The sequence below is a fragment of the Mobula birostris genome, chromosome 21 (genome assembly GCF_030028105.1).
Source record: "Mobula birostris isolate sMobBir1 chromosome 21, sMobBir1.hap1, whole genome shotgun sequence".
Classification (NCBI taxonomy): Eukaryota; Metazoa; Chordata; class Chondrichthyes; order Myliobatiformes; family Myliobatidae; genus Mobula; species Mobula birostris.
The window spans coordinates 18,377,767-18,401,074 of record NC_092390.1 but is presented as its reverse complement, the minus strand read 5'-3'; the positions used below and the strand labels follow the sequence as shown (position 1 = coordinate 18,401,074).

At 50.0% G+C, this 23,308-nt stretch overlaps 1 protein-coding gene across 3 annotated transcripts in view; it reads right to left on the bottom strand.

The window, feature by feature from the left end:
* Positions 1 to 11,864, bottom strand: part of col17a1a (collagen, type XVII, alpha 1a) — a 76,801-nt gene extending 64,937 nt beyond the window's left edge. For all 3 annotated transcript variants that reach the window (XM_072239073.1, XM_072239074.1, XM_072239075.1), the window contains exons 1-5: positions 11,749 to 11,864; positions 3,705 to 3,770; positions 3,300 to 3,362; positions 2,164 to 2,208; positions 590 to 670 (exon numbers count right to left, since the gene is read on the bottom strand). In XM_072239073.1, coding sequence (XP_072095174.1) covers positions 590 to 670; positions 2,164 to 2,208; positions 3,300 to 3,362; positions 3,705 to 3,759 — 244 coding nt within the window. In that variant the 5' untranslated portion in view covers positions 3,760 to 3,770; positions 11,749 to 11,864. The remainder of the gene's footprint in view (positions 1 to 589; positions 671 to 2,163; positions 2,209 to 3,299; positions 3,363 to 3,704; positions 3,771 to 11,748) is intronic.
* Between the last annotated feature and the right edge of the window lie 11,444 nt (positions 11,865 to 23,308).

The following is a 23,308-nucleotide window of genomic DNA, read 5'->3' as shown; positions in this document are numbered from 1 at the left end:
ACAGAAACAGACCTTTTGGCCTGCAGTGTTGTACCAAACCAATTCAATTAGTAATCAAATGGCCAGCTAATCTCTTCTGCTGACACAACGTCCATTTTTCTCACAATTACGTGCCTACCTAAACGTCTGTGTGTTGGGCACGTGGCCAAGTGGTTAAGGCGTTTGTCTAGTTATCTCAAGGTCGCTAGTTCGAGCCTCAGCTGTGGCAGTGTGTTTGCGCCCTTGAGCAAGGCACTTAATCACACGTTGCTCTAGTCTGCGCGAGGAGTGGCGCCCCACACAGACTTCCAATTTGCACCTTGTAAGGCATGAAAATGCCCGACGCAGGCCTCTCATGGTCTGAGTTGATGATCCCCCCCCCCACCCCAAACATCTTTTAAAAGTCTCTAAAGTCTCTGCCTCTTCCACCATCACAGGCATCTACAACCCTCCGCTGTTTACCACCTTGCCTCAACCACAGGGCTCACTGATCACTGAACAGTAAACACCAGATCCTGTCCCTCTCCATTCTGTCTGTCTCTCTCTCCTCCTTCCTTTCACTTCCTCCCTCAGTCTTCCCCCATCTCCCCAGCCCCCACAACGCACTTACTCCCTACGAGGTAGCTATTGGACGATCCGATGACATCTGCTCCCGTTCGCCGAGACAAGGAACTGGAGATATACGTGGCTCCTGTGGGAATTACAAAGGGAATGGTTTTAATCCGTATTCGGGACATGGCCACCCAGCATCATGGTGGACAATACCCGCCCAGCAAGTTGCCCATTCCAGAAGCTCCCTTCTGGAAAGTGCTAACAGACTGTTAAAACAAAACTTCACACCACCTTAAAAGTTTCTTTCCCCAAGCGGTTAATCTGATCAAACATTCTAGTTGCCCCCCCACTCCCCTCTATCTATTACCCCCATCACTGCACTGCACTGTAAACACTTTAAAATACTGTTTATAATGCTGTTTGCATTTTATTCCATTCTCCCTTTAACCTCTAACTTTATTATCTGTTTTTATTTATATATAATTCTTTATAATTGTTGGATGTTGTTCATTGCTGCATGTTGCACCAGCACACCACAGCAAATTCCTAATACATGTGAATGTATATGGCAGATAAAAAGGAAAAGGAAACTGTCTTTTAAACTCATGAGAGAGCATAGGCCATCAACGTTTTGGTGTTGATGTTTCTGTAGCAGGCAATTTATTTTTTACGAGGTCGAGTTGCTAGCTCAACGCTCAACCCAGCACGGATGGAAAGCATGCAAGGGAGCCGGCTGGATTCGAACTTGAGAGCCTTCGCTCCGAAGTCCGGTGCTGATGCCACTGCACCACCAGCCGGCTCTATATGGCAGATAAAGTTGATCCTATTTACTGCCCATCTCCATTCGGCAGTGAACTGCCAGCTGGGACAATGGCTGGGGCATCTCCAGCTTTCCTGGGAGGGCCAGCATTTGGTCTTGGTGAGGAGGAAAGATTGGTGAGTTCTCATGAAGGTTCTCGGCCTCGAATGTCGACTGTTCATCTCCCTCCATAGATGCTGCTTGCCCTGCCGAGTTGCCCGGGCACTTTGCTCTGAATTCCCAGCATCTGCAGAATCTCCGGAGTTTAGGATTGGTGACACATGTCCAAGTCAGGGCAGTGTGTACACAGCAGTTTGGGAAAGGTGTGAAGTTCTCAGCGAGGATACAGATGAGATTTGGGTTGAGTTGCATGGATAGGCTGGAGAAGCTAGAGGTGTTCTTAGAATGGAGGAGGTTTACTTGGGGATCTGAGAGAAGGATTAAGGTTCTGCACTGGATGGGAATTCAACAGGAACTGGCGAAAGAATAGTTTTCAGGAAAACAGAGGCAGAATAGCACAGAATGGAGCTCTCAGCTGATCCAGCATAGTCAGGGCCTCTTTGTCTATGTAGTAATTCTGTGATTCAATCGTTTGCCCATCTCACTGCATTTGGGCATGGGCTGCTTCCTTTGGAACTGAACATTGTGCACTCGGTGAACATCCCCGCTCTGGGGAAGCCAGGCCATGACCACCACTACTGATCCCAGCTCTCTACTCCAGATGAGTCTAATTCCTGGAAATGATATTCTCCAGTGCTGAGAGTGGACCCCCACCGCGACTCCCCGCCACATTCAGAATCCTTAAGTAATTCCAGGGTCTGGTGATCACTTACTTGGAGGTAGGGAAGTCACTTTAGTGGTCACCTGCTCAGTAATAACTGCAAGAGAAGAGAGAAGAGCCATTACCATCACATTGTGTTTACGTAGCACCAGAATTGTCCCCACTGAGGTTCGCAGGGGCATTCACTGTCCACCGATTTTTACCGAGGCCAGGCAACTGAAGGCTGGGCTAACAGAGAGGCCAAGGCTGGAGGAAATGGAAGCTGTACAGGGCTGTGGGCCAACAGAGACAGGAGCCGAGCTCCGTCAATGAGACCTGGGGAGGGGACACTGAAGTGTAGAGTTAACAATGGTTCAAGGTCTGGACTGTCCAGGTGACCGCTGTTGGCTTGTCACATTGGCAGAGTTAGTACCTGACAGTGACCATGGTCTGAGAAATGCAGTGACCAGAGACTGCACATGCTGGAACCTGGAACAACAAGTAATCCACCAGAGGAACTCAGTGGAAAAGCAGCACCTGTGGGGGAAAGGAACTGTTGACATTTCAGGCTGAAAGCTTGCGTGAGGACTGAGAGTGGAGAGGGGAGATGGGTGGTAAAGGGGGGAGGGGAGTGTAAGAAAGGTCTGGTGGATTGAAGAGGAGATTTAGGGTCTGGTGGGGGGGTGGAGATGGAAGCTAGTGGCAGGATTGAATGATGGACGGAAACAGACAGAGAGAGGGAGGTAAAAGAGAAACAAAAACAGATGGAGTGTGCTGATGGAGGGGTGGCTGAAGATGAGAGACAGCGGCTGGAGTGTGATGAGCAAGGAATAGGGGTGAAATACTTCGGCCTGAGAAATACCTAGGTACCACCTAACAAACATGACAACCAGGTTACTCAACAAAATGCGGGCCCTGAAGCGGCTCCCAGGTTGGTCATTCATGTCCCTCCAGGGGAGAGAATTCCAGACATACTGACTGAAGAAATTCCTCCTCAATTCAGTCTTGATATGGACCACCCCAGTACCCAGATCAGCCCCCACTCCATGGGGGTACATCCTCCCTGAAGCACTGCGAGAGCATTGTAAACTCAATGTAATTCTCAGTCCTTGCCACCTCCAGGGGACATGCCCTGGACATCTTCTCCTCTGTCTCCTCAAAGCGCACCTTTCTCCTTACTGACCCACCTTCCTGGCCAGCGTCACTCACCATTGTCCAAGAAGCCCCCTCGGTCTGCCTTCCTGCTCCTGATGTGCTCGTTTTCAAAGATTCCTGTGGACAGATAGAGGTAGGGTGGAGTTATGCAGATAAGAGAGCCTGGTGTCCATTTCCTGTGTCCCCACCTGTATCCATTCCCCATGTCCCCACCTGTGTCCATTCCCCGTGTCTCCACCCGTGTCCATTCTCCGTGTCTCCACCCATGTCCATTCCTCGTGTCCATTCCCCATGTCTCCACCTGTGTCCAAAGTCTGTGTCCTCTGAGCCAGCCATACCGAGTGCTGTGGTTTACGACCACACCCAGGGCCGTTACGGGACACTAGCTCATTACCCCTTTAGTTTGCTCCCTCCCACGAGGTTCCCTCCGCACCGCCAGGAACACGCCGGTCAACCTACCAGAGTCTAAGTGGTCACCGTGGGTCAGTTTGTGGTAGCTTCCAACAAGCTCCATCTCATTATCAGCTGTGGAGAGAGGGAGAGAGGGAAGTCCATTATACCGGGAGAGGTATTAACATGTCGCCCAGAGCTGGGAGACACACTGAGGGTGTTACTGAGGACGCTAGTGATCAGGCATGATGGAGGGAGTAACCCGAAGGGAGTGTCCAGGTACTGAGAGGTATGGAGAGGGTGAACAGCAGGGAAAGGGTTATCCCGAGTATCAACCAGAGACAGGCAGGAGGTGAGCAAGTGTTTCCTTCCTCAGAGAGCTGGGGTCTGAAACTCGTTGCCTGATTGAGCAGGACGGGCCAAAAGTCGTGCCACATTTACACTGGCCCAGGACAAGGGTCTGAGAGTAGCCAAGTCCATCGGGGTTCACTTTCAGCTGTAGTGAATTATGTTCTTCAGTTTGATGCAGTCCAGTGGTAATATCTCAATACCCTCAATACACCTCAGAACGCTCGCGAGATCCCCAATTCTCCTCTCACAGCGCGGCGTTCCCTCAGTACTTCCCTTCAAACAGTTTGGTGCCCCCTCAGTACCACCCCCCCCAGTGTGGCAGCCCTCAGTATTATGGTGGATTGACCCAGTCTGGCACTGGGTTTGAACCTATGGTTATTCAACCTCAAGGGGAATGAGGCCAACACGAGGAATTCTGCAGATGCTGGAAATTCAAGCAACACACATCAAAGTTGCTGGTGAACGCAGCAGACCAGGCAGCACGAAGGGTCTTGGCCCGAAACGCTGACTGTACCTCTTCCTAGAGATGCTGCCTGGTCTGCTGCGTTCACCAGCAACTTTGGGGAATGAGGCCAATGTGAGTTCTCAGCTGATAATGTGGAACTCACTAGTTAGGTGCCTGGGGGAACATGTGGAGGGTTGGACTCCACACAGACCCATCACCAGAATCAAACAGGACCCCCTTCTGGGAATTTTTCAGGGTGCTGGATCCCAGCACTCACTGCCTTTAGCCGATATTCCCAGTGGGATCAAAATCCTGGGCACGTTGATTGTCCTGAAGAGGTTTAACCCTGGTCCCTGACTGTGATTGTTTGAAAAGTTTTAGTCTAAGCTTTTTTTCCACACAAAGTCTTGTAATGCTGAGCCCTTCCCAGGTTTTGTAAAAAGATCAGAGAGTGAGAAGGCTCCTGGCCTCAACCTCCATCAGAACAATTTGGTGGTTAAACCAAGGTTCAATCGACTCACATTGCAGACAGATGAATCAGCCTTGGCACAGGCTCTGGGGAATTAACTGTGATTGAAGTGGGGAGGGGATGTTTCAGCAGGGCCTGTCAGCACCTGAGAGGGAGAGAGGACAGGGCTGGGTGAGTGAGCAGGGAAGAGGGAGGGAGCTGATGAGAGGGATGGGGTGAGGGTGGGGAGAGGAGAGACAGGTGTTAGGGGAAGCAGGGATTGAGGGAGGAGTAAAGAGAGTGGGAGTGTTTATGGATTAGAGAAGGGATTGTGGTGGGGTGGGGTGAATCTCACATTGAAAGCCATCAGATACTGAAAGGCCTGGATGGTTGAGCATAGAGAAAATGTTTCCTTCAGTGGGAAGAGGCCAGGATCCAAAAGCAGAGGCTCAGAATAAAGAGAACTGAGATGAGGAGGGATTACTTTAGTCAGAATAAAGAGAACTGAGATGAAGAGGGATTACTTTAGTCAACGGATGGTGAATCTATGAAATGTTACCATGGACCTCTGAGGAGGCCATCATTGCAGGAAGGTGGGAGAATGGGATTGAAATGAAATCAACCACGATTATGTGGTGGAGCAGATTCAAAGGCAGACTAGCTTAATTTGATCCTTTATCTTATGGTCTTATAGAATGGGGAGTTGAGTGAATGTAGTGGAGGGCGATAGTGAAAGACAGAGGGAGAGGTATGGAGACATTTAGATCTGGTTCTCTGTCTCCTGTGCGTGACTCCCAGTCTCTTTTGCTTCACTCCTACACACATTATCTCACTTCATCTCCACTCTTACTCTCTTCCCAGTAACTTTCTCTCCATTCTTTTGCACTCTCCTGCACTCGGTATTCTCTCCCACTCTCAGTTCCTCTCTCCCCTCTCATCTTCTCTTTACTCCCTCTCGTACTTTCCTTACACACTTCCTCTCCACTCTGTTCTGCTCTAGAGTACAAGTCTTGCTCCTGTTATGCAGAGTTCTGGAACAGAGTGTCCAGAATCCATGCCTCAGCAAGAGCGCAGAGTGTGTGAGGAGTGCAGCAAAGGGTCACTAGAAAGAATCCATGAGACATAGGAGCAGAATTAGGCTATTCAGCCCATCTATTCTGCTCTGCCATTCCATCCTGACAGATTTACTATCCCTCTCAACCCCATTCTCCTGCCTTCCCCTCTAACCTTTAACACTCTGACTAATCAATAACCTATTCACATCCACTTTAAATATACCCAATGAGTTGGCCTCTACAGCCATTCGTGGCAATGATTTCTGCAGATTCATCACCCTTGGCTAAAGAAATTCCTCCTCATCTTTGTTCTAAAGAGATGTCCCTCTATTCTGGGGCTGTGTTCTCTGGTCCTGGACTCCCCCATGAATGGAAACATCCTTTCCATACCCACTTTATCTAGGCTTTTCAATATTCAATAGGCTTCAATATTACCCCTCCTCCATTCTTCTAAATTCCAGCGGGTGCAGGCCCAGAGCCATCAAACACTCCTCAAATACTTTCATTCCCAGAATCATTCTCATGAATTTCCTTTGGACCTTCTCCAGTGCCAGCACATCTTTTCTCAGATAAGGGGTCCAAAACTGCTCAAGTGTGGTTTTACTAATACCCCAGCATGGGAAGTTTTCTTAGCAGTAGGAGTGGGCCATTCAGCCCTTCTTACCTATTCCACATATGGCTGATCTTCAATACTAACCCCTCACCATCTAAAAATGCAGAGATCCTTGTTTTGAATAGAATCCGTGGCTGAATCTCACAGCCCAAAGACTCACCACTCTTTGATTGAGGAATTTCTTCTCAAATTAAAAGGTTAATAGGTCAGCACAACATTACGAGCCACAGGGCCAATACTGCGCTTTACGGTTCTGAATGGTCATTCACTTTGAGATGACAGACCCCCAGCCAGGAAAGGTATCAACTGCACGTTCCCTTTAACACTCTCTCCTCTCCCCTTAAGCCTGTGCGCTCTGGTTTTCAATACCCCTATCATAGGGACTGTGGGCTCATGGTCAAGTGGTTAAGGCATTGGACTAGTGACCTGAAGGTCTCAAGGTAGTGTGATTAGCCCGTTACTTTTCATCATTATGATCAATGATGCCTTCACAAAGGTACCAATGGATATAGGTAGGTCACTGTTTGCGGATGATGGGGCCTTGTGGAAAAGAGGCAGGAACATGGACCATATAATCAGGAAACTACAAGAAGCAATTGATGAAGTGGTGGAGTGGGGTTATGATTGGGGATGTAGATTTTCAGTAGATAAAACTCAAACTGTATTTTTTACCAGGAAAAGGGTTGAGGTAGGGAAGAAGTTAAGGATGTATGGGGTTGAATTAGAAAGGGTTGCATCATTTAAATTTCTGGGAGTTATATTTGATTCACGATTAACATGGGCAGACCATATCAGGAAAGTTGAGGAGAAATGTAAAAAAGTAATAAATGTGATGAGATGTTTGACTGGTGGGGAATGGGGAGCAAGTTGTTCAGCTTTGAGGAGAATGTATGTGGCTTTAGTAAGATCTATATTGGATTATGGAAATATAGTATATGGATCAGCAGCTAGGTCTCTTATAAGGAAACTGGATGTGATTCAGGCTCAGGCCTTGAGAGTGTGCAATGGGGCGTTTAAAACGTCACCAGTGTCAGCCCTACAGGTAGAAATGGGAATAATGCCTTTGGAACTAAGAAGGATGCAACTGATGGCAAACTACTGGGCTAACTTGCAGGGGCACAATGATTCTCACCCTACTAAAGCAGTGTTGCAGGAGTGCTGGGAAAATGGGAGGTTTCAGAGGGATACCTTTAGTCGGGTAGGGAATGATATTGCTAAAGAATGTGGAGTATTTGATCTGAGGATAAGTCCTTCAGTAGTTTATCTGGTTGTAGCTCCATGGAAGCTTGTATGGTTTTACATAGACTGGCATTTGTTGGAGGTAAAATGGAAAGAAAGATATAAAACAGATTTGGTAAATGCATTTAACCATCATGTGATGGAAAAGTATAGTGATTATACTCACATTTATACGGATGGTGCGAAGGAACCTGAAACAGGAGTGACAGGGTTTGGGGTGGTAATACCAGCAAAAGAAATTGGAATCAGCAGAAGAACATCTAATAAGTTAGGGGTGTTTACAGTGGAGATGCTGGCAGTGTTGGTTGCGTTGCACTGGGTGCAGAAAGCCAGACAAGCCAAAGCATTGATATGTTCAGATTCATCCTCAGTTCTAGCAAGTTTAAGGTCTTTTCACACAAACAGTCGGCAAGATGTACTTTATGAAGTCCTTCAGTTAGTTACAAGAATTGCAAATCAGGGAGGTCAGGTAAAATTTCTATGGGTTCCAGCACATGTAGGGGTGAAGGGGAATGAGAGGGTGGATGAGTTGGCAAAGAGGGCGTTAAAGGAAGAAAATGTGGAAATGCACATTAGTATCAGTAAAGCAGAGGTTAAGTGTGTAATCTGGGAAAAAGTCAACCGAATGTGGCAAGAAAGATGGGACAGGGAGGGGAAAGGGAGGCATTTATATCAAATACAAAAGAGTGTTGCAGTTGCCAGGGTAGGTAATGGAAACAGAAGAGAGGAAATTGTGTGGACTAGGTTAAGGCTGGGGCATTGTGCATTAAACAAAACATTGAAAATGATAGGGAAACACCAGACAGGATTGTGTGAGGAATGTCAGGAAGAGGAGTCAGTAGAACATGTAGTTCTGAGTTGCAGGAAGTATGGGATACAGAGAGAGATGATGAGAAATAAATTAAGGGAGTTGGGGATGCAGGAATTCACATTAAAAGGGTTGCTGGGCCTGGGTGAGAGAGCACAAGTCCGGGTATTTTTAGCGTTTTTAAGGGGTACAGGGGTTTTTTATAGAATATGACGAATAAACAGGAATAGGATACTAGGATCGTCAAAGGTGGGAGGGGGAAGTGTAGGTTTGTATATATATATATATATATTTGTGTGTGTGTGTGTGTGTGTGTGTGTGTGTGTGATTGGGTGAAGGGATTTAGAATGTATGTCTAGTGCACATTCCGGAGCAGAGGGTGGCGGTAATACACCATTAAGCTGGATGCCAACCGCCGTAAAACAAGATACAGACAGACAGACAGACCTGAAGGTCGTGTGTTCGAGCCCCAGCCGAGGGAACGTGTTGTGTCCTTGAGCAAGGCACTTAACCACACATTGCTCTGTGACGACGCTGGTGCCAAGCTGTATGGGTCCTAATGCCCTTCCCTTGGACAACATTGGTGTCGTGGAGAGGGGAGACTTGCAGCATGGGCAGCTGCTGGTCTTCCATACAACCTTGCCCAGGCCTGCGCCCTGGAGAGTGAAGACTTTCCAGGCACAGATCCATGGTCTCGCAAGACTAACGGATGCCTTTAGTCATAGGGACTGAGGCATTGGGTACTGGCAGGGTGGCTGGCAAGAGGCTGTCTCCCTGGGCTGGGTTACTAGAGGCACAGGCTCCAGACAAGGAGTCCAACACTTGGATTACAGATTCAGAAGCAGGTTATTCAGCCCATCCAGTCTGTGCTGGCACTCATGCTCTACCTCGGTGTTTCCTCACCTACTTGTCAATCCTGGACGCCTCTACCCCTCCCCACCCCGTGCTCTTGCTGTTCCTGGGGAGAGGAGTTTCTCTTCAATCCGCCGTTCAGCACCTTACAAACCTCCAGCCATTGCCCTTGTTCACACCCTTTCCTGAACACCAGCACCCTGATGTTCCTGGGCATTCATCTCTGTGCCTTCTCTGGAGCTGGCCAGACCAGTACACAGGGTGGTCTTCCGAGTATGGTCCAGCCAAGGTTCATACGGGTCCATTTTCTCCACTTCTCTATCCCAATGCCTGCCAACCTATTTGGTCATTGGTGTATTTTGAGTTTGTTGTGGTTGCCTCATTAGAGGCAGGATATGGAGGCTTTGAAGAAGTTTATTAGGGTTCTGCCTGGATTGGAGGGTAGGAGCTATGAGGAGAGGCTGGACAAACTGAGGGCAATTTCTGTGGAGTGCCTCTGGTAGATAAAAGTATGTAGAATTATGCGAGGCATAGTTAAGGTAACCTCAGTCAGAATCTTTTACCCAGAGCAGAGATATCAAATACCAGAGGACATGCATTAAAGGTGAGAGCGGGTAAGTTTAAGAGAGATGTGTGGAGCAAAGTTTTTCGAGAGTAGTGGGTGCCTGGAGCAGGTTGCCAGGGAAACGGTGGAGGTAGATACGTATGGCAGAGGCTGCTAGAGACCAGCGAGTGCAGGAAATGGAGGGTGTATCGGTCATGTAGAGGAAGAAGAGATTTAGTTTAATTTGACATTGTGTTTGGTGGAGATATGGTTGGCTGAAGGGTCTGTTCCATGCTTCTGATTCCTTACTTTCCCACAAAGTCGTACTGTCTGTGAGAAGCCCCATTACCAACCTCCCCCCCCAGCTCTGGGCTAACGAGGGTTTAGTGTAACCTCATTAGACTTCAGGGTCTCCACAGTGTGAGCGGATGCTCGGTATAATCTCAGAGTGCAGGGGCATTGGATGAAATCCCTTCAGTGGAGAGCCACTCAGTGTAAACTCCTCGGACTTTTGAGGCGCTCAGTACAAACTTTGCAAACTTGATGGACACTCTATGAGAGGTGCTCACGGGCGAGAGTGATGGGATGCTTGGAGTAATCTCTCCGCAGAATGGGTGGGGGGCAGAGGGATGTTGGTTTTACTGAGGACCATCCACAATACTTTACCGTACCCTGTAGCTCCCCTCTGTACGAATGAGCAGTCGAACCTCACCCACTCTACCCCCTGTCCAGAAACTTAGAAACTGGTCTGGAGAGGTTTCTTGGGGAGGGTTGTATGTGGAGACTGAGAAACATCTCAGAAACCCATGAATGGTGGTGATAAGATGTGATAAGGGTAGGTGAATCTAAAACTGGAGGGCACAGATTTAGGGTGAGGGTTGGGGGGAGGTTTCTAAAGTGAGCCGAGGTCAATCTTTGCACGCGGGGAGTGGTGGGTGTGTGGAAGGGGATGTTGGAGGAAGTGGTTGAGGCAGGTTTAATTAGACATCGTCCCCTCACACCTTTTCCATCACACTCCCCCATCCAACCCATTTACACATCTCTCTTAACCTTACCCGCTTTCACCCTTAATGCATGTCCTCTGGTATTTGATACCTTGCCGGTCACCAACCCCATCACAACCCCCAACACTTCCCAACAACAGACCATGATCTACAAAAGACAGTGCCATTGGGGGAACTCAACAGGTCAGGCAGCATCTATGGAGGGGAGTGGGCAGTGCAGGTGGGGTCTCCATCGGATACCTCGACTGTCCACCTCCCTCCACGGGTGCTGCCTGACCCGCTGAGAATCCCCTGCAGACTGTGTGGTGCCCCGGGTTCCAGCGCCTGCTGTCTCCTGTCTCTCAGGTTCCATTAGAAGGGTACAGCCCCGCCGCGCGTTAACTCGGGCGTTTCCTGGCGAATGAACACCCCGATTGGCAACGAGCCTGGTGGGGCAAGTGGGGTACGTGATGGAGTGTGCGGAATGGGATGGGGCAGAATTGGTTGGGAAGGGGCTACTTGGGGTGGAATGGATGGAACGAGATGATGGATGAGGGGGAATGGGATGGTTATTGTGGAATGGGGAACGGGTTCGCACCCCAGGACGGGAAAGATGGGAAGGGTTGGATATTGTGGGGTCCCATGGTTGAACAGGTTGGGTGAGATCTCGGGTGGATATTTGGGTTAGGGTGGGACCCCAGGGTGGATGGATTGGAAGACGGTGGGAGTTGGCTGGGAGAACGGTCCTTCTCCGGACCGCGGCCGCAGATCCTACCTGGCGCCCTTCTGCCTCGATTCGGGTGTGCTGTAGCCTGCCGCTCGCTTCCTTACTGGAGCCGGGAGATAGTGTGTCGGAATGTTGCTTCTTCTTCTTCTCTCTCTCCCTCTGCCTCGCCGCAGTCTCACTCCCAGTTTTGGGAGGGAGGCTCCTTTGAGGAAGCGAAGTGTCGACTCGAAGGGAGTGTCACAGACCGCGCCCACACCTACAGATTTCGCCTCGGGGCCAGGATTTCACCCACTTCATTTCCAGCGCCCTGGAACCGGTCCATAACGGACCGCGGTCGCCCGACCGCCTGGATCAAGCAAACAGGTGACCCCCGCTTGCTGCACAGGTCCCTCAACAGCTGGCCCGACTACGGCTCTCCCTCAGTACTGCCCCTCCACCTATGCGGCACTCCCTCAGTACTGCCCCTCCATCCATGCGGCGCTCCCTCAGCTACTTCCCACGACAGTGGCTCTCCTTCGGTTTCATAGAACGTTACAGCACAGAAACGGGCCATTCGGCTCATCTAGTCTGTGCCGAAATATTATTCTGTCTAGTCCATTGACCTGCATCCAGACCCTGTCCAAATTTCTCTTAAATGTTGAAATCAAAGGCACATCCATCACTTCCTCTGGCAGCTCGTTCCACACACCCACTACCCTCCGAGTGAAGAAATACCCCCTCACGTTCCCCTTAAACATTTCACCTTTCACCCTTAACCTATGACCTTTAGTTCCAGTCTCACCCAACCTCAGCTTGCTATCCTCTCTTATAATTTTGAATACCTCTATCAAATCTCTGTTCATTCTCTTGCGCTCCTGGGAATGAAGTTCTAATATAACCGAGGTCTTCAAGTTAAGGAAACATCCTTGTAGAATTTCTCTGCACTCCTTCAATCTTATTGACACACTTCCTGTAGATAGGTGACCAGAACTGCACACAATACTCAAAACTAAGTCTCACTAGCACCGTGGGCATCTTCAATATAACATCCCAACTCCTGTACTGAGTACTCCGGTTTCTGAAGGCCAAAAGCTATATTTATGGCCCTATGTACCTGTGGTGCCAATTTCAAGGAATTATGGATCTGTATTCCCAGATCCTTCTGTTCTACTGAACTCCTTGTCCCACCACTCATCATATAAGTCATACACTGGTTTGTTCTCTCAAAGTGCAACAACTCGTACTTGTCTGTATTAAAATTCACCTGCCACTCTCAGCCCTTTTCCCCAGCTGGTCCTGATCCTGTCGCAAGCTTTGATGACCTTTCCCGCTGTCCACTACCACTATGCCCCTAATCTCAGTGTCATCCACGCTGGATGGTCTTTTGGCACAGTGTTCCTTTATTACCTGTTCCAATTCCTTCCTTCTGGTAGGTGCTTTAGATCGCTGTATGCCAGGACAAATAGGTACAAGAACAGTTTCTTTCCGTATGCCATCAGTCTTATGCACACTTGAATTTTAGTCTATGATAAACCAAGTCCACCTGTACAATCACAGGGATACCTCATTGTATATAGTTCACAATTATTTGCAATATTGTTTTGTTTGCTTTTTGATTCTGTACAGCGAGACCTCAGGGAAACCAGCATTAAATTCCCTGTATGTGTCCACATACTTGGCGATAATAAAGGATTCTGATTCTGATTGTGATTACTGTCCCTCTGACAATGTGTTTCTCCTTCAATGTTGACCACAGTAGTGCTCACTCAGTACCAAACCACCAACAGAGTAGTTCTCCTTCACTGCTGTCCCTCCAACGAGGTAGCACACTCTCAGCCTGATATTTTGCTCCACCAGCCTGAGAGATCTCATCAGTGTTGTGTTCACTGAGTGGGTTCTGCAGAGTGGGGTCATGTTCTAGGGAACCCACCTCCAAAGATCTGAAGCTGGCTCCCCTCCCTGAGCTGGACCACTCATGCCCATCTCACCTTGTCCTCACCACCCACCCTGCACACCCCTTCCCTCCTGCCCACAGGCAACTGTTTTCGCTCTTTTGGCGGAACTCTGCGATCTCCCTCTGGCTGTGAGCTCCCTCAAGGGAGAGGTGGGAATGAGCGGAAACCTGGGTACAGATGGTGAGGAAGGTGCCAGGGTCCATCTAACTTCCAGAGACCACCAGAAACAACTCTGATCCACTGAACACATGCTGTCTCTCCACTGACCCCATTGGGTGATGCTCCCATTGAGGAAAGTCCTTGGGCTCTAGTTCCCAGTGACCCTCGTCTTCTGACCCAGACTGGACTGACCACAGGCTTCAGTATGTCCACACTGTTCATGGACACCAGTATACCCACACTGGCCATGGACACCAGTATACCCACACTAATCATGGACACCAGTACACCCACACTGGCCATGGACACCAGTATACCTACACTGATCATGGACACCAGTATACCCACACTGATCATGGACCCCAATATGTTCACACTGGCCATAGACGCCAGTATACCCATACTGGCCATGGACCCCAATATACCCACACTGATCATGGATCCCAGTATACCCACACTGGCCATGGACACCAGTGTACTAACACTAATCATGGACACCAGTACACCCACACTGGCCATGGACACCAGTATACCTACAGTGATCATGGACACCAGTATACCCACACTGATCATTGATCACAGTATCTCCACACTGGCCATGGACACCAGTATACCCACAGTGATCATGGACACCAGTATACCCGCACTGGCCATGGACACCAGTATACCCACACTGGTCATGGACACCAGTATACCCACACTGATCATGGACACCAGTATACCCACACTGGTCATGGACACCAGTATACCCACACTGGCCATGGACACCAGTATACCCACACTGATCATGGAACCCAGTACACCCACATTGATCATTGATCCCAGTATGTCCACACTGGTCATGGTCACCAGTATACCCACACTGATCATGGACACCAGTATACCCACACTGGCCATGGACACCAGTATACCCACACTGATCATGGACACCAGTATACCCACACTGGCCATGGACACCAGTATACCCGCACTGATCATGGACACCAGTACACCCACACTGGCCATGGACCCCAGTATGTCCACACTGGTCATGGACACCAGTATACCCACACTGATCATGCACAGCAGTATACCCACACTGGCCATGGACACCAGTATACCCACACTGATCATGGACACCAGTATACCCACACTGATCATGGACACCAGTATACCCACGCTGGCCATGGATCCCAATATGCCTACACAGATCATGGACACCAGTATACCCACACTGATCATGGACACCAGTATACCCACACTGATCATTGATCCCAGTATGTCCACACTGGCCATGGACACCAGTATACCCAGACTGATCATGGACACCAGTATACCCACACTGGCCATGGACCCCAATATGCTCACACTGATCATGGACACCAATATGCCCACACTGGCCATGGACACCAGTATACCCACACTGATCATTGATCCCAGTACACCCACATTGATCATTGATCCCAGTATGTCCACACTGATCATGGAACCCAGTACACCCACATTGATCATTGATCCCAGTATGTCCACACTGGTCATGGTCACCAGTATACCCACACTGATCATGGACACCAGTATACCCACACTGGCCATGGACACCAGTATACCCACACTGGCCATGGACGCCAATATGTCCACACTGATCATGGACACCAGTATACCCACACTGGCCATGGACACCAGTATACCCACACTGATCATGGACACCAGTATACCCATGCTAGACATGGATCCCAGTATACCCACATTGATCATTGATCCCAGTATGTCCACACTGGCTATGGACACCAGTATACCCAAACTGATCATGGACACCAGTATACCCACACTGATCATGGACACCAGTATACCCACACTGGCCATGGACCCCAGGATGTCCACACTGGTCAAGGACACCAGTATACCCACGCTGGCCATGGATCCCAGTATACCCACACTGATCATGGACACCAGTATACCCACGCTGGCCATGGACACCAGTATACCCACATTGATCATGGACACCAGTATACCCACACTGATCATGGACACCAGTACACCCACGCTGGCCATGGACACCAGTATACCCACGCTGGCCATGGACACCAGTATACCCACACTGATCATGGACACCAGTATACCCACACTGGCCATGGACCCCAGGATGTCCACACTGGTCATGGACACCAGTATACCAACGCTGGCCATGGATCCCAGTATACCCACACTGATCATGGACACCAGTATACCCATACTGGCCATGGACACCAGTATACCCGCACTGATCATGGACACCAGTACACCCACACTGGCCATGGACCCCCGTATGTCCACACTGGTCATGGACACCAGTATACCCACAGTGATCATGGACACCAGTATGCCCACACTGCCCATGGACACCAGTATACCCACACTGATCATCGACACCAGTATACCCACACTGGCCATGGACCCCAGTATGTGTACACTGGTCATGGACACCAGTATACCCACACTGATCATTGATCCCAGTATGTCCACAATGGCCATGGACACCAGTATACCCACACTGGCCATGGACCCCAATATACCCACACTGATCATGGATCACAGTATACCCACACTGGCCATGGACGCCAGTATACCCACACTGATCATTGATCCCAGTATGTCCACACTGATCATGGATCACAGTATACCCACACTGGCCATGGACGCCAGTATACCCACACTGATCATTGATCCCAGTATGTCCACACTGGCCATGGACACCAGTATACTCACACTGATCATGGACACCAGTATACCCAAACTGATCATGAACACCAGTATACCCACACTGGCCATGGACCCCAATATGCCCACACTGATCATGGACACCAGTATACCCACACTGGCCATGGACACCAGTATACCCACACTGATCATGGACACCAGTATGCCCGCACTGGCCATGGACACCAGTATACCCACACTGGTCATGGACACCAGTATACCCACACTGATCATGGACACCAGTATACCCGCACTGATCATGGACACAAGTATACCCACACTGATCATTGATCACAGTATGTCCCCACTGGCCATGGACACCAGTATACCCACACTGGTCATGGACACCAGTATACCCACACTGATCATGGACACCAGTATACCCGCACTGATCATGGACACCAGTATACCCACACTGATCATTGATCACAGTATGTCCACACTGGCCATGGACACCAGTATACCCACACTGGTCATGGACACCAGTATACCCACACTGGTCATGGACACCAGTATACCCACACTGGCCATGGACACCAGTATACCCACACTGATCATGGACACCAGTATGCCCGCACTGGCCATGGACACCAGTATACCCACACTGGTCATGGACACCAGTATACCCACACTGATCATGGACACCAGTATACCCGCACTGATCATGGACACCAGTATACCCACACTGATCATTGATCACAGTATGTCCACACTGGCCATGGACACCAGTATACCCACACTGGCCATGGTTACCAGTATACCCACACTGGCCATGGAACCCAATATGTCCACAGTGCTCATGGACACCAGTATACCCACACTGCCCATGGTCACCAGTATACCCACACTGGCCATGGACCCCAATATGTACACACTGGCCATAGACCCCAGTATACCCACACTGGCCATGGACCCCAATATGTTCACACTGGCCATAGACGCCAGTATACCCACACTGGCCATGGACACCAGTATACCCACACTGGCCATGGACCCCAATATACCCACACTGATCATGGATCCCAGTATACCCACACTGGCCATGGACACCAGTATACCCACACTAATCATGGACACCAGTAGACCCACACTGGCCATGGACACCAGTATACCTACACTGATCATGGACACCAGTATACCCACACTGATCATTGATCACAGTATCTCCACACTGGCCATGGACACCAGTATACCCACACTGGCCATGGACACCAGTATACCCACACTGATCATGGACACCAGTATACCCGCACTGATCATGGACACCAGTATGCCCGCACTGGCCATGGACACCAGTATACCCACACTGATCATGGACACCAGTATACCCGCACTGATCATGGACACCAGTATGCCCGCACTGATCATGGACACCAGTATACCCACACTGATCATGGACACCAGTATACCCACACTGGCCATGGACACCAGTGTACCCACACTGATCATGGACACCAGTATACCCACAGTGATCATGGACACCAGTATGCCCGCACTGGCCATGGACACCAGTATACCCACACTGATCATGGACACCAGTATGCCCGCACTGATCATGGACACCAGTATACCCAAACTGGTCATGGACCCCAATATGCCCACACTCATCATGGACACCAGTATACCCAGACTGATCATGGACACCAGTATACCCACACTGGCCATGGACCCCAATATGCCCACATTGATCATGGACACCAGTATACCCACACTGGCCATGGACACCAGTATACCCACACTGATCATGGACACCAGTATACCCATACTGGCCATGGACCCCAGTACACCCACATTGATCATTGATCCCAGTATGTCCACACTGGCCATGGACACCAGTATACCCACACTGGCCATGGAACCCAGTACACCCACATTGATCATTGATCCCAGTATGTCCACACTGGCCATGGACACCAGTATACCCACACTGATCATGGACACCAGTATACCCACACTGGCCATGGACACCAGTATACCCGCACTGATCATGGACACCAGTACACCCACACTGGCCATGGACCCCAGTATGTCCACACTGGTCATGGACACCAGTATACCCACACTGATCATGCACAGCAGTATACCCACACTGGCCATGGACACCAGTATACCCACACTGATCATGGACACCAGTATACCCACACTGGCCATGGACCCCAGTATGTCCACACTGGTCATGGACACCAGTATACCCACACTGATCATTGATCCCAGTATGTCCACAATGGCCATGGACAACAGTACACCCACACTGGCCATGGACACCAATATACCCACACTGGCCATGGACCCCAATATACCCAAACTGATCATGGATCACAGTATACCCACACTGGCCATGGACACCAGTATACCCACACTGATCATGGACACCAGTATACCCACACTGGCCATGGACACCAGTATACCCACACTGGCCATGGACGCCAATATGTCCACACTGATCATGGACACCAGTATACCCACATTGGCCATGGACACCAGTATACCCATGCTAGACATGGATCCCAGTATACCCACATTGATCATTGATCCCAGTATGTCGACACTGGCTATGGACACCAGTATACTCACACTGGTCATGGACACCAGTATACCCACACTGGCCATGGACCCCAATATGCCCACACTGTTCATGGACACCAGTATACCCACACTGATCATGGACACCAGTATACCCACACTGATCATGGACACCAGTATACCCACACTGGCCATGGACCCCAATATGCCCACACTGTTCATGGACACCAGTATACCCACACTGGCCATGGACCCCAGTATGTCCACACTGGCCATGGACCCCAATATGTCCACACTGGCCATGGACACCAGTATACCCACACTGATCATGGACACCAGTATACCCACACTGGCTATGGACACCAGTATACCCACATTGATCATGGACACCAGTATACCCACACTGGCTATGGACACCAGTATACCCACACTGGCCATGGACCCCAGGATGTCCACACTGGTCATGGACACGAGTATACCCACGCTGGCCATGGATCCCAGTATACCCACGCTGGCCATGGACACCAGTATACCCGCACTGATCATGGACACCAGTATACCCACGCTGGCCATGGACCCCAGTATACCCAGACTGATCATGGACACCAGTATACCCACGCTGGCCATGGAACCCAGTATACCCACACTGGCCATGGACCCCAATATGCCTACACAGATCATGGACACCAGTATACCCACACTGATCATGGACCCCAATATACCCACACTGGCCATGGACGCCAGTATACCCACACTGATCATTGATCCCAGTATGTCCACACTGGCCATGGACACCAGTATACTCACACTGATCATGGACACCAGTATACCCAAACTGACCATGAACACCAGTATACCCACACTGATCATTGATCCCAGTATGTCCACACTGGCCATGGACACCAGTATACCCAAACTGATCATGGACACCAGTATACCCACACTGGCTATGGACACCAGTATACCCACACTGGCCATGGACACCAGAATACCCACACTGATCATGGACACCAGTATACCCACACTGGCCATGGACCCCAGTATGTCCACACTGGTCATGGACACCAGTATACCCATGCTAACCATGGATCCCAGTATACCCACATTGATCATTGATCCCAGTATGTCCACACTGGCTATGGACACCAGTATACCCACACTGATCATGGACACCAGTATACCCACACTGATCATTGACACCAGTATACCCGCACTGGCCATGGACCCCAGTATGTCGACACTGGTCATGGACACCAGTATACCCACGCTGGCCATGGATCCTAGTATACCCACACTGATCATGGACACCAGTATACACACGCTGGCCATGGACACCAGTATACCCGCACTGATCGTGGACACCAGTATACCCACACTGGCCATGGACCCCAGTATGTCGACACTGGTCATGGACACCAGTATACCCACACTGATCATGGACACCAGTATACCCACGCTGGCCATGGAACCCAGTATACACACACTGGCCATGGACCCCAATATGCCCACATTGATCATGGACACCAGTATACCCACACTGGCCATGGACACCAGTATACCCACACTGATCATGGACACCAGTATACCCACACTGATCATTGATCCCAGTATGTCCACACTGGCCATGGACACCAGTATACCCAGACTGATCATGGACACCAGTATACCCACACTGGCTATGGACACCAGTATACCCAGACTGATCATGGACACCAGTATACCCACACTGGCCATGGACACCAGTATACCCACACTGATCATGGACACCAGTACACCCACACTGGTCATGGACACCAGTATACCCACACTGGCCATGGACACCAGCATACCCACACTGGCCATGGACGCCAATATGTCCACACTGATCATGGACACCAGTATACCCACAATGGCCATGGACACCAGTATACCCACACTGGCCATGGACACCAGTATACCCACAATGGCCATGGACACCAGTATACCCACACTGGCCATGGACACCAGTATACCCACACTGGCCATGGACCCCAGTATGTCCATACTGGCCATGGACTCCAGTATACCCAGACTGATCATGGACACCAGTATACCCACACTGGCCATGGACCCCAATATGCTCACACTGATCATGGACACCAGTATACCCACACTGGTCATGGACACCAGTATACCCACACTGGCCATGGACGCCAATATGTCCACACTGATCATGGACACCAGTATACCCACACTGGCCATGGACACCAGTATACCCACACTGATCATGGACACCAGTATACCCATACTGGCCATGGACCCCAGTATGTCCACACTGGTCATGGACACCAGTATACCCATGCTAGCCATGGATCCTAGTATACCCACATTGATCATTGATCCCAGTATGTCGACACTGGCCATGGACACCAGTATACCCACACTGATCATGGACACCAGTATACCCACACTGATCATGGACACCAGTAAACCCACACTGATCATTGATCCCAGTATGTGCACACTGGCCATGGACACCAGTATACCCAAACTGATCATGGACACCAGATTACCCACACTGGCCATGGACTCCAATATGCCCACACTGATCATGGACACCAGTATACCCACACTGGCCATGGACACCAGTATACCCACACTGGCTATGGACACCAGTATACCCACACTGATCATGGACACCAGTATACCCACACTGGTCATGGACACCAGTATACCCAGACTGATCATGGACACCAGTATACCCACATTGATCATGGACACCAGTATACCCACACTGGCTATGGACACCAGTATACCCACACTGATCATGGATGCCAGTATACCCACACTGGCCATGGACAACAGTATACCCACACTGATCATGGACACCAGTATACCCACATTGATCATGGACACCAGTATACCCACGCTGGCCATGGACCCCAGTATGTCCACACTGGTCATGGACACCAGTATACCCACACTGGCCATGGATCCCAGTATACCCACACTAATCATGGACACCAGTATACCCAGACTGGTCATGGACACCAGTATACCCACATTGATTATGGACGCCAGTATACCCACACTGATCATGGACACCAGTATACCCACACTGATCATGGACACCAGTATACCCACACTGATCATGGACACCAGTATACCCACACTGATCATTGATCCCAGTATTTCCACACTGGCCATGGACACCAGTATACCCACACTAATCATGGACACCAGTATACCCAGACTGGTCATGGACACCAGTATACCCACATTGATTATGGACGCCAGTATACCCACACTGATCATGGACACCAGTATACCCACACTGATCATGGACCCCAATATGCCCACACTGATCATGGACACCAGTATACCCACACTGGTCATGGACACCAGTATACCCACACTGGCCATGGACCCCAGTATACCCACACTGGCTATGGACACCAGTATACCCACACTGGCTATGGACACCAGTATACCCACACTGGCCATGGACACCAGTATACCCACACTGGCTATGGACACCAGTATACCCACACTGGTCATGGACACCAGTATACCCACACTGGTCATGGACACCAGTACACCCACACTGATAATGGATGCCAATATGCCCACATTGATCATGGACACCAGTATACCCACACTGGCCATGGACACCAGTATACCCACACTGGCCATGGACACCAATATGCCCACACTGATCATGGACAGCAGTATACCCACACTTGTCATGGACACCAGTACACCCACACTGGCCATGGACCCCAATATGCCCACATTGATCATGGACACCAGTATACCCACACTGGCCATGGACCCTAGTACACCCACATTGATCATTTATCCCAGTATGTCCACACTGGCCATGGACACCAGTATACCCACACTGATCATGGACACCAGTATACCCGCACTGGCCATGGACACCAGTATACCCACACTGGCCATGGAACCCAGTATGTCCACACTGGTCATGGACACCAGTATACCCACGCTGGCCATGGATCCCAGTATACCCACACTGGTCATGGACACCAGTATACCCACACTGATTATGGACGCCAGTATACCCACACTGGCCATGGACACCAGTATACCCACAATGATCATGGACACCAGTATACGCACACTGATCATGGACACCAGTGTACCCACACTGATCATTGATCCCAGTATTTCCACACTGGCCATGGACACCAGTATACCCAAACTGATCATGGACACCAGATTACCCACACTGGACATGTACCCCAATATGCCCACACTGATCATGGACACCAGTATACCCACACTGATCATGGACA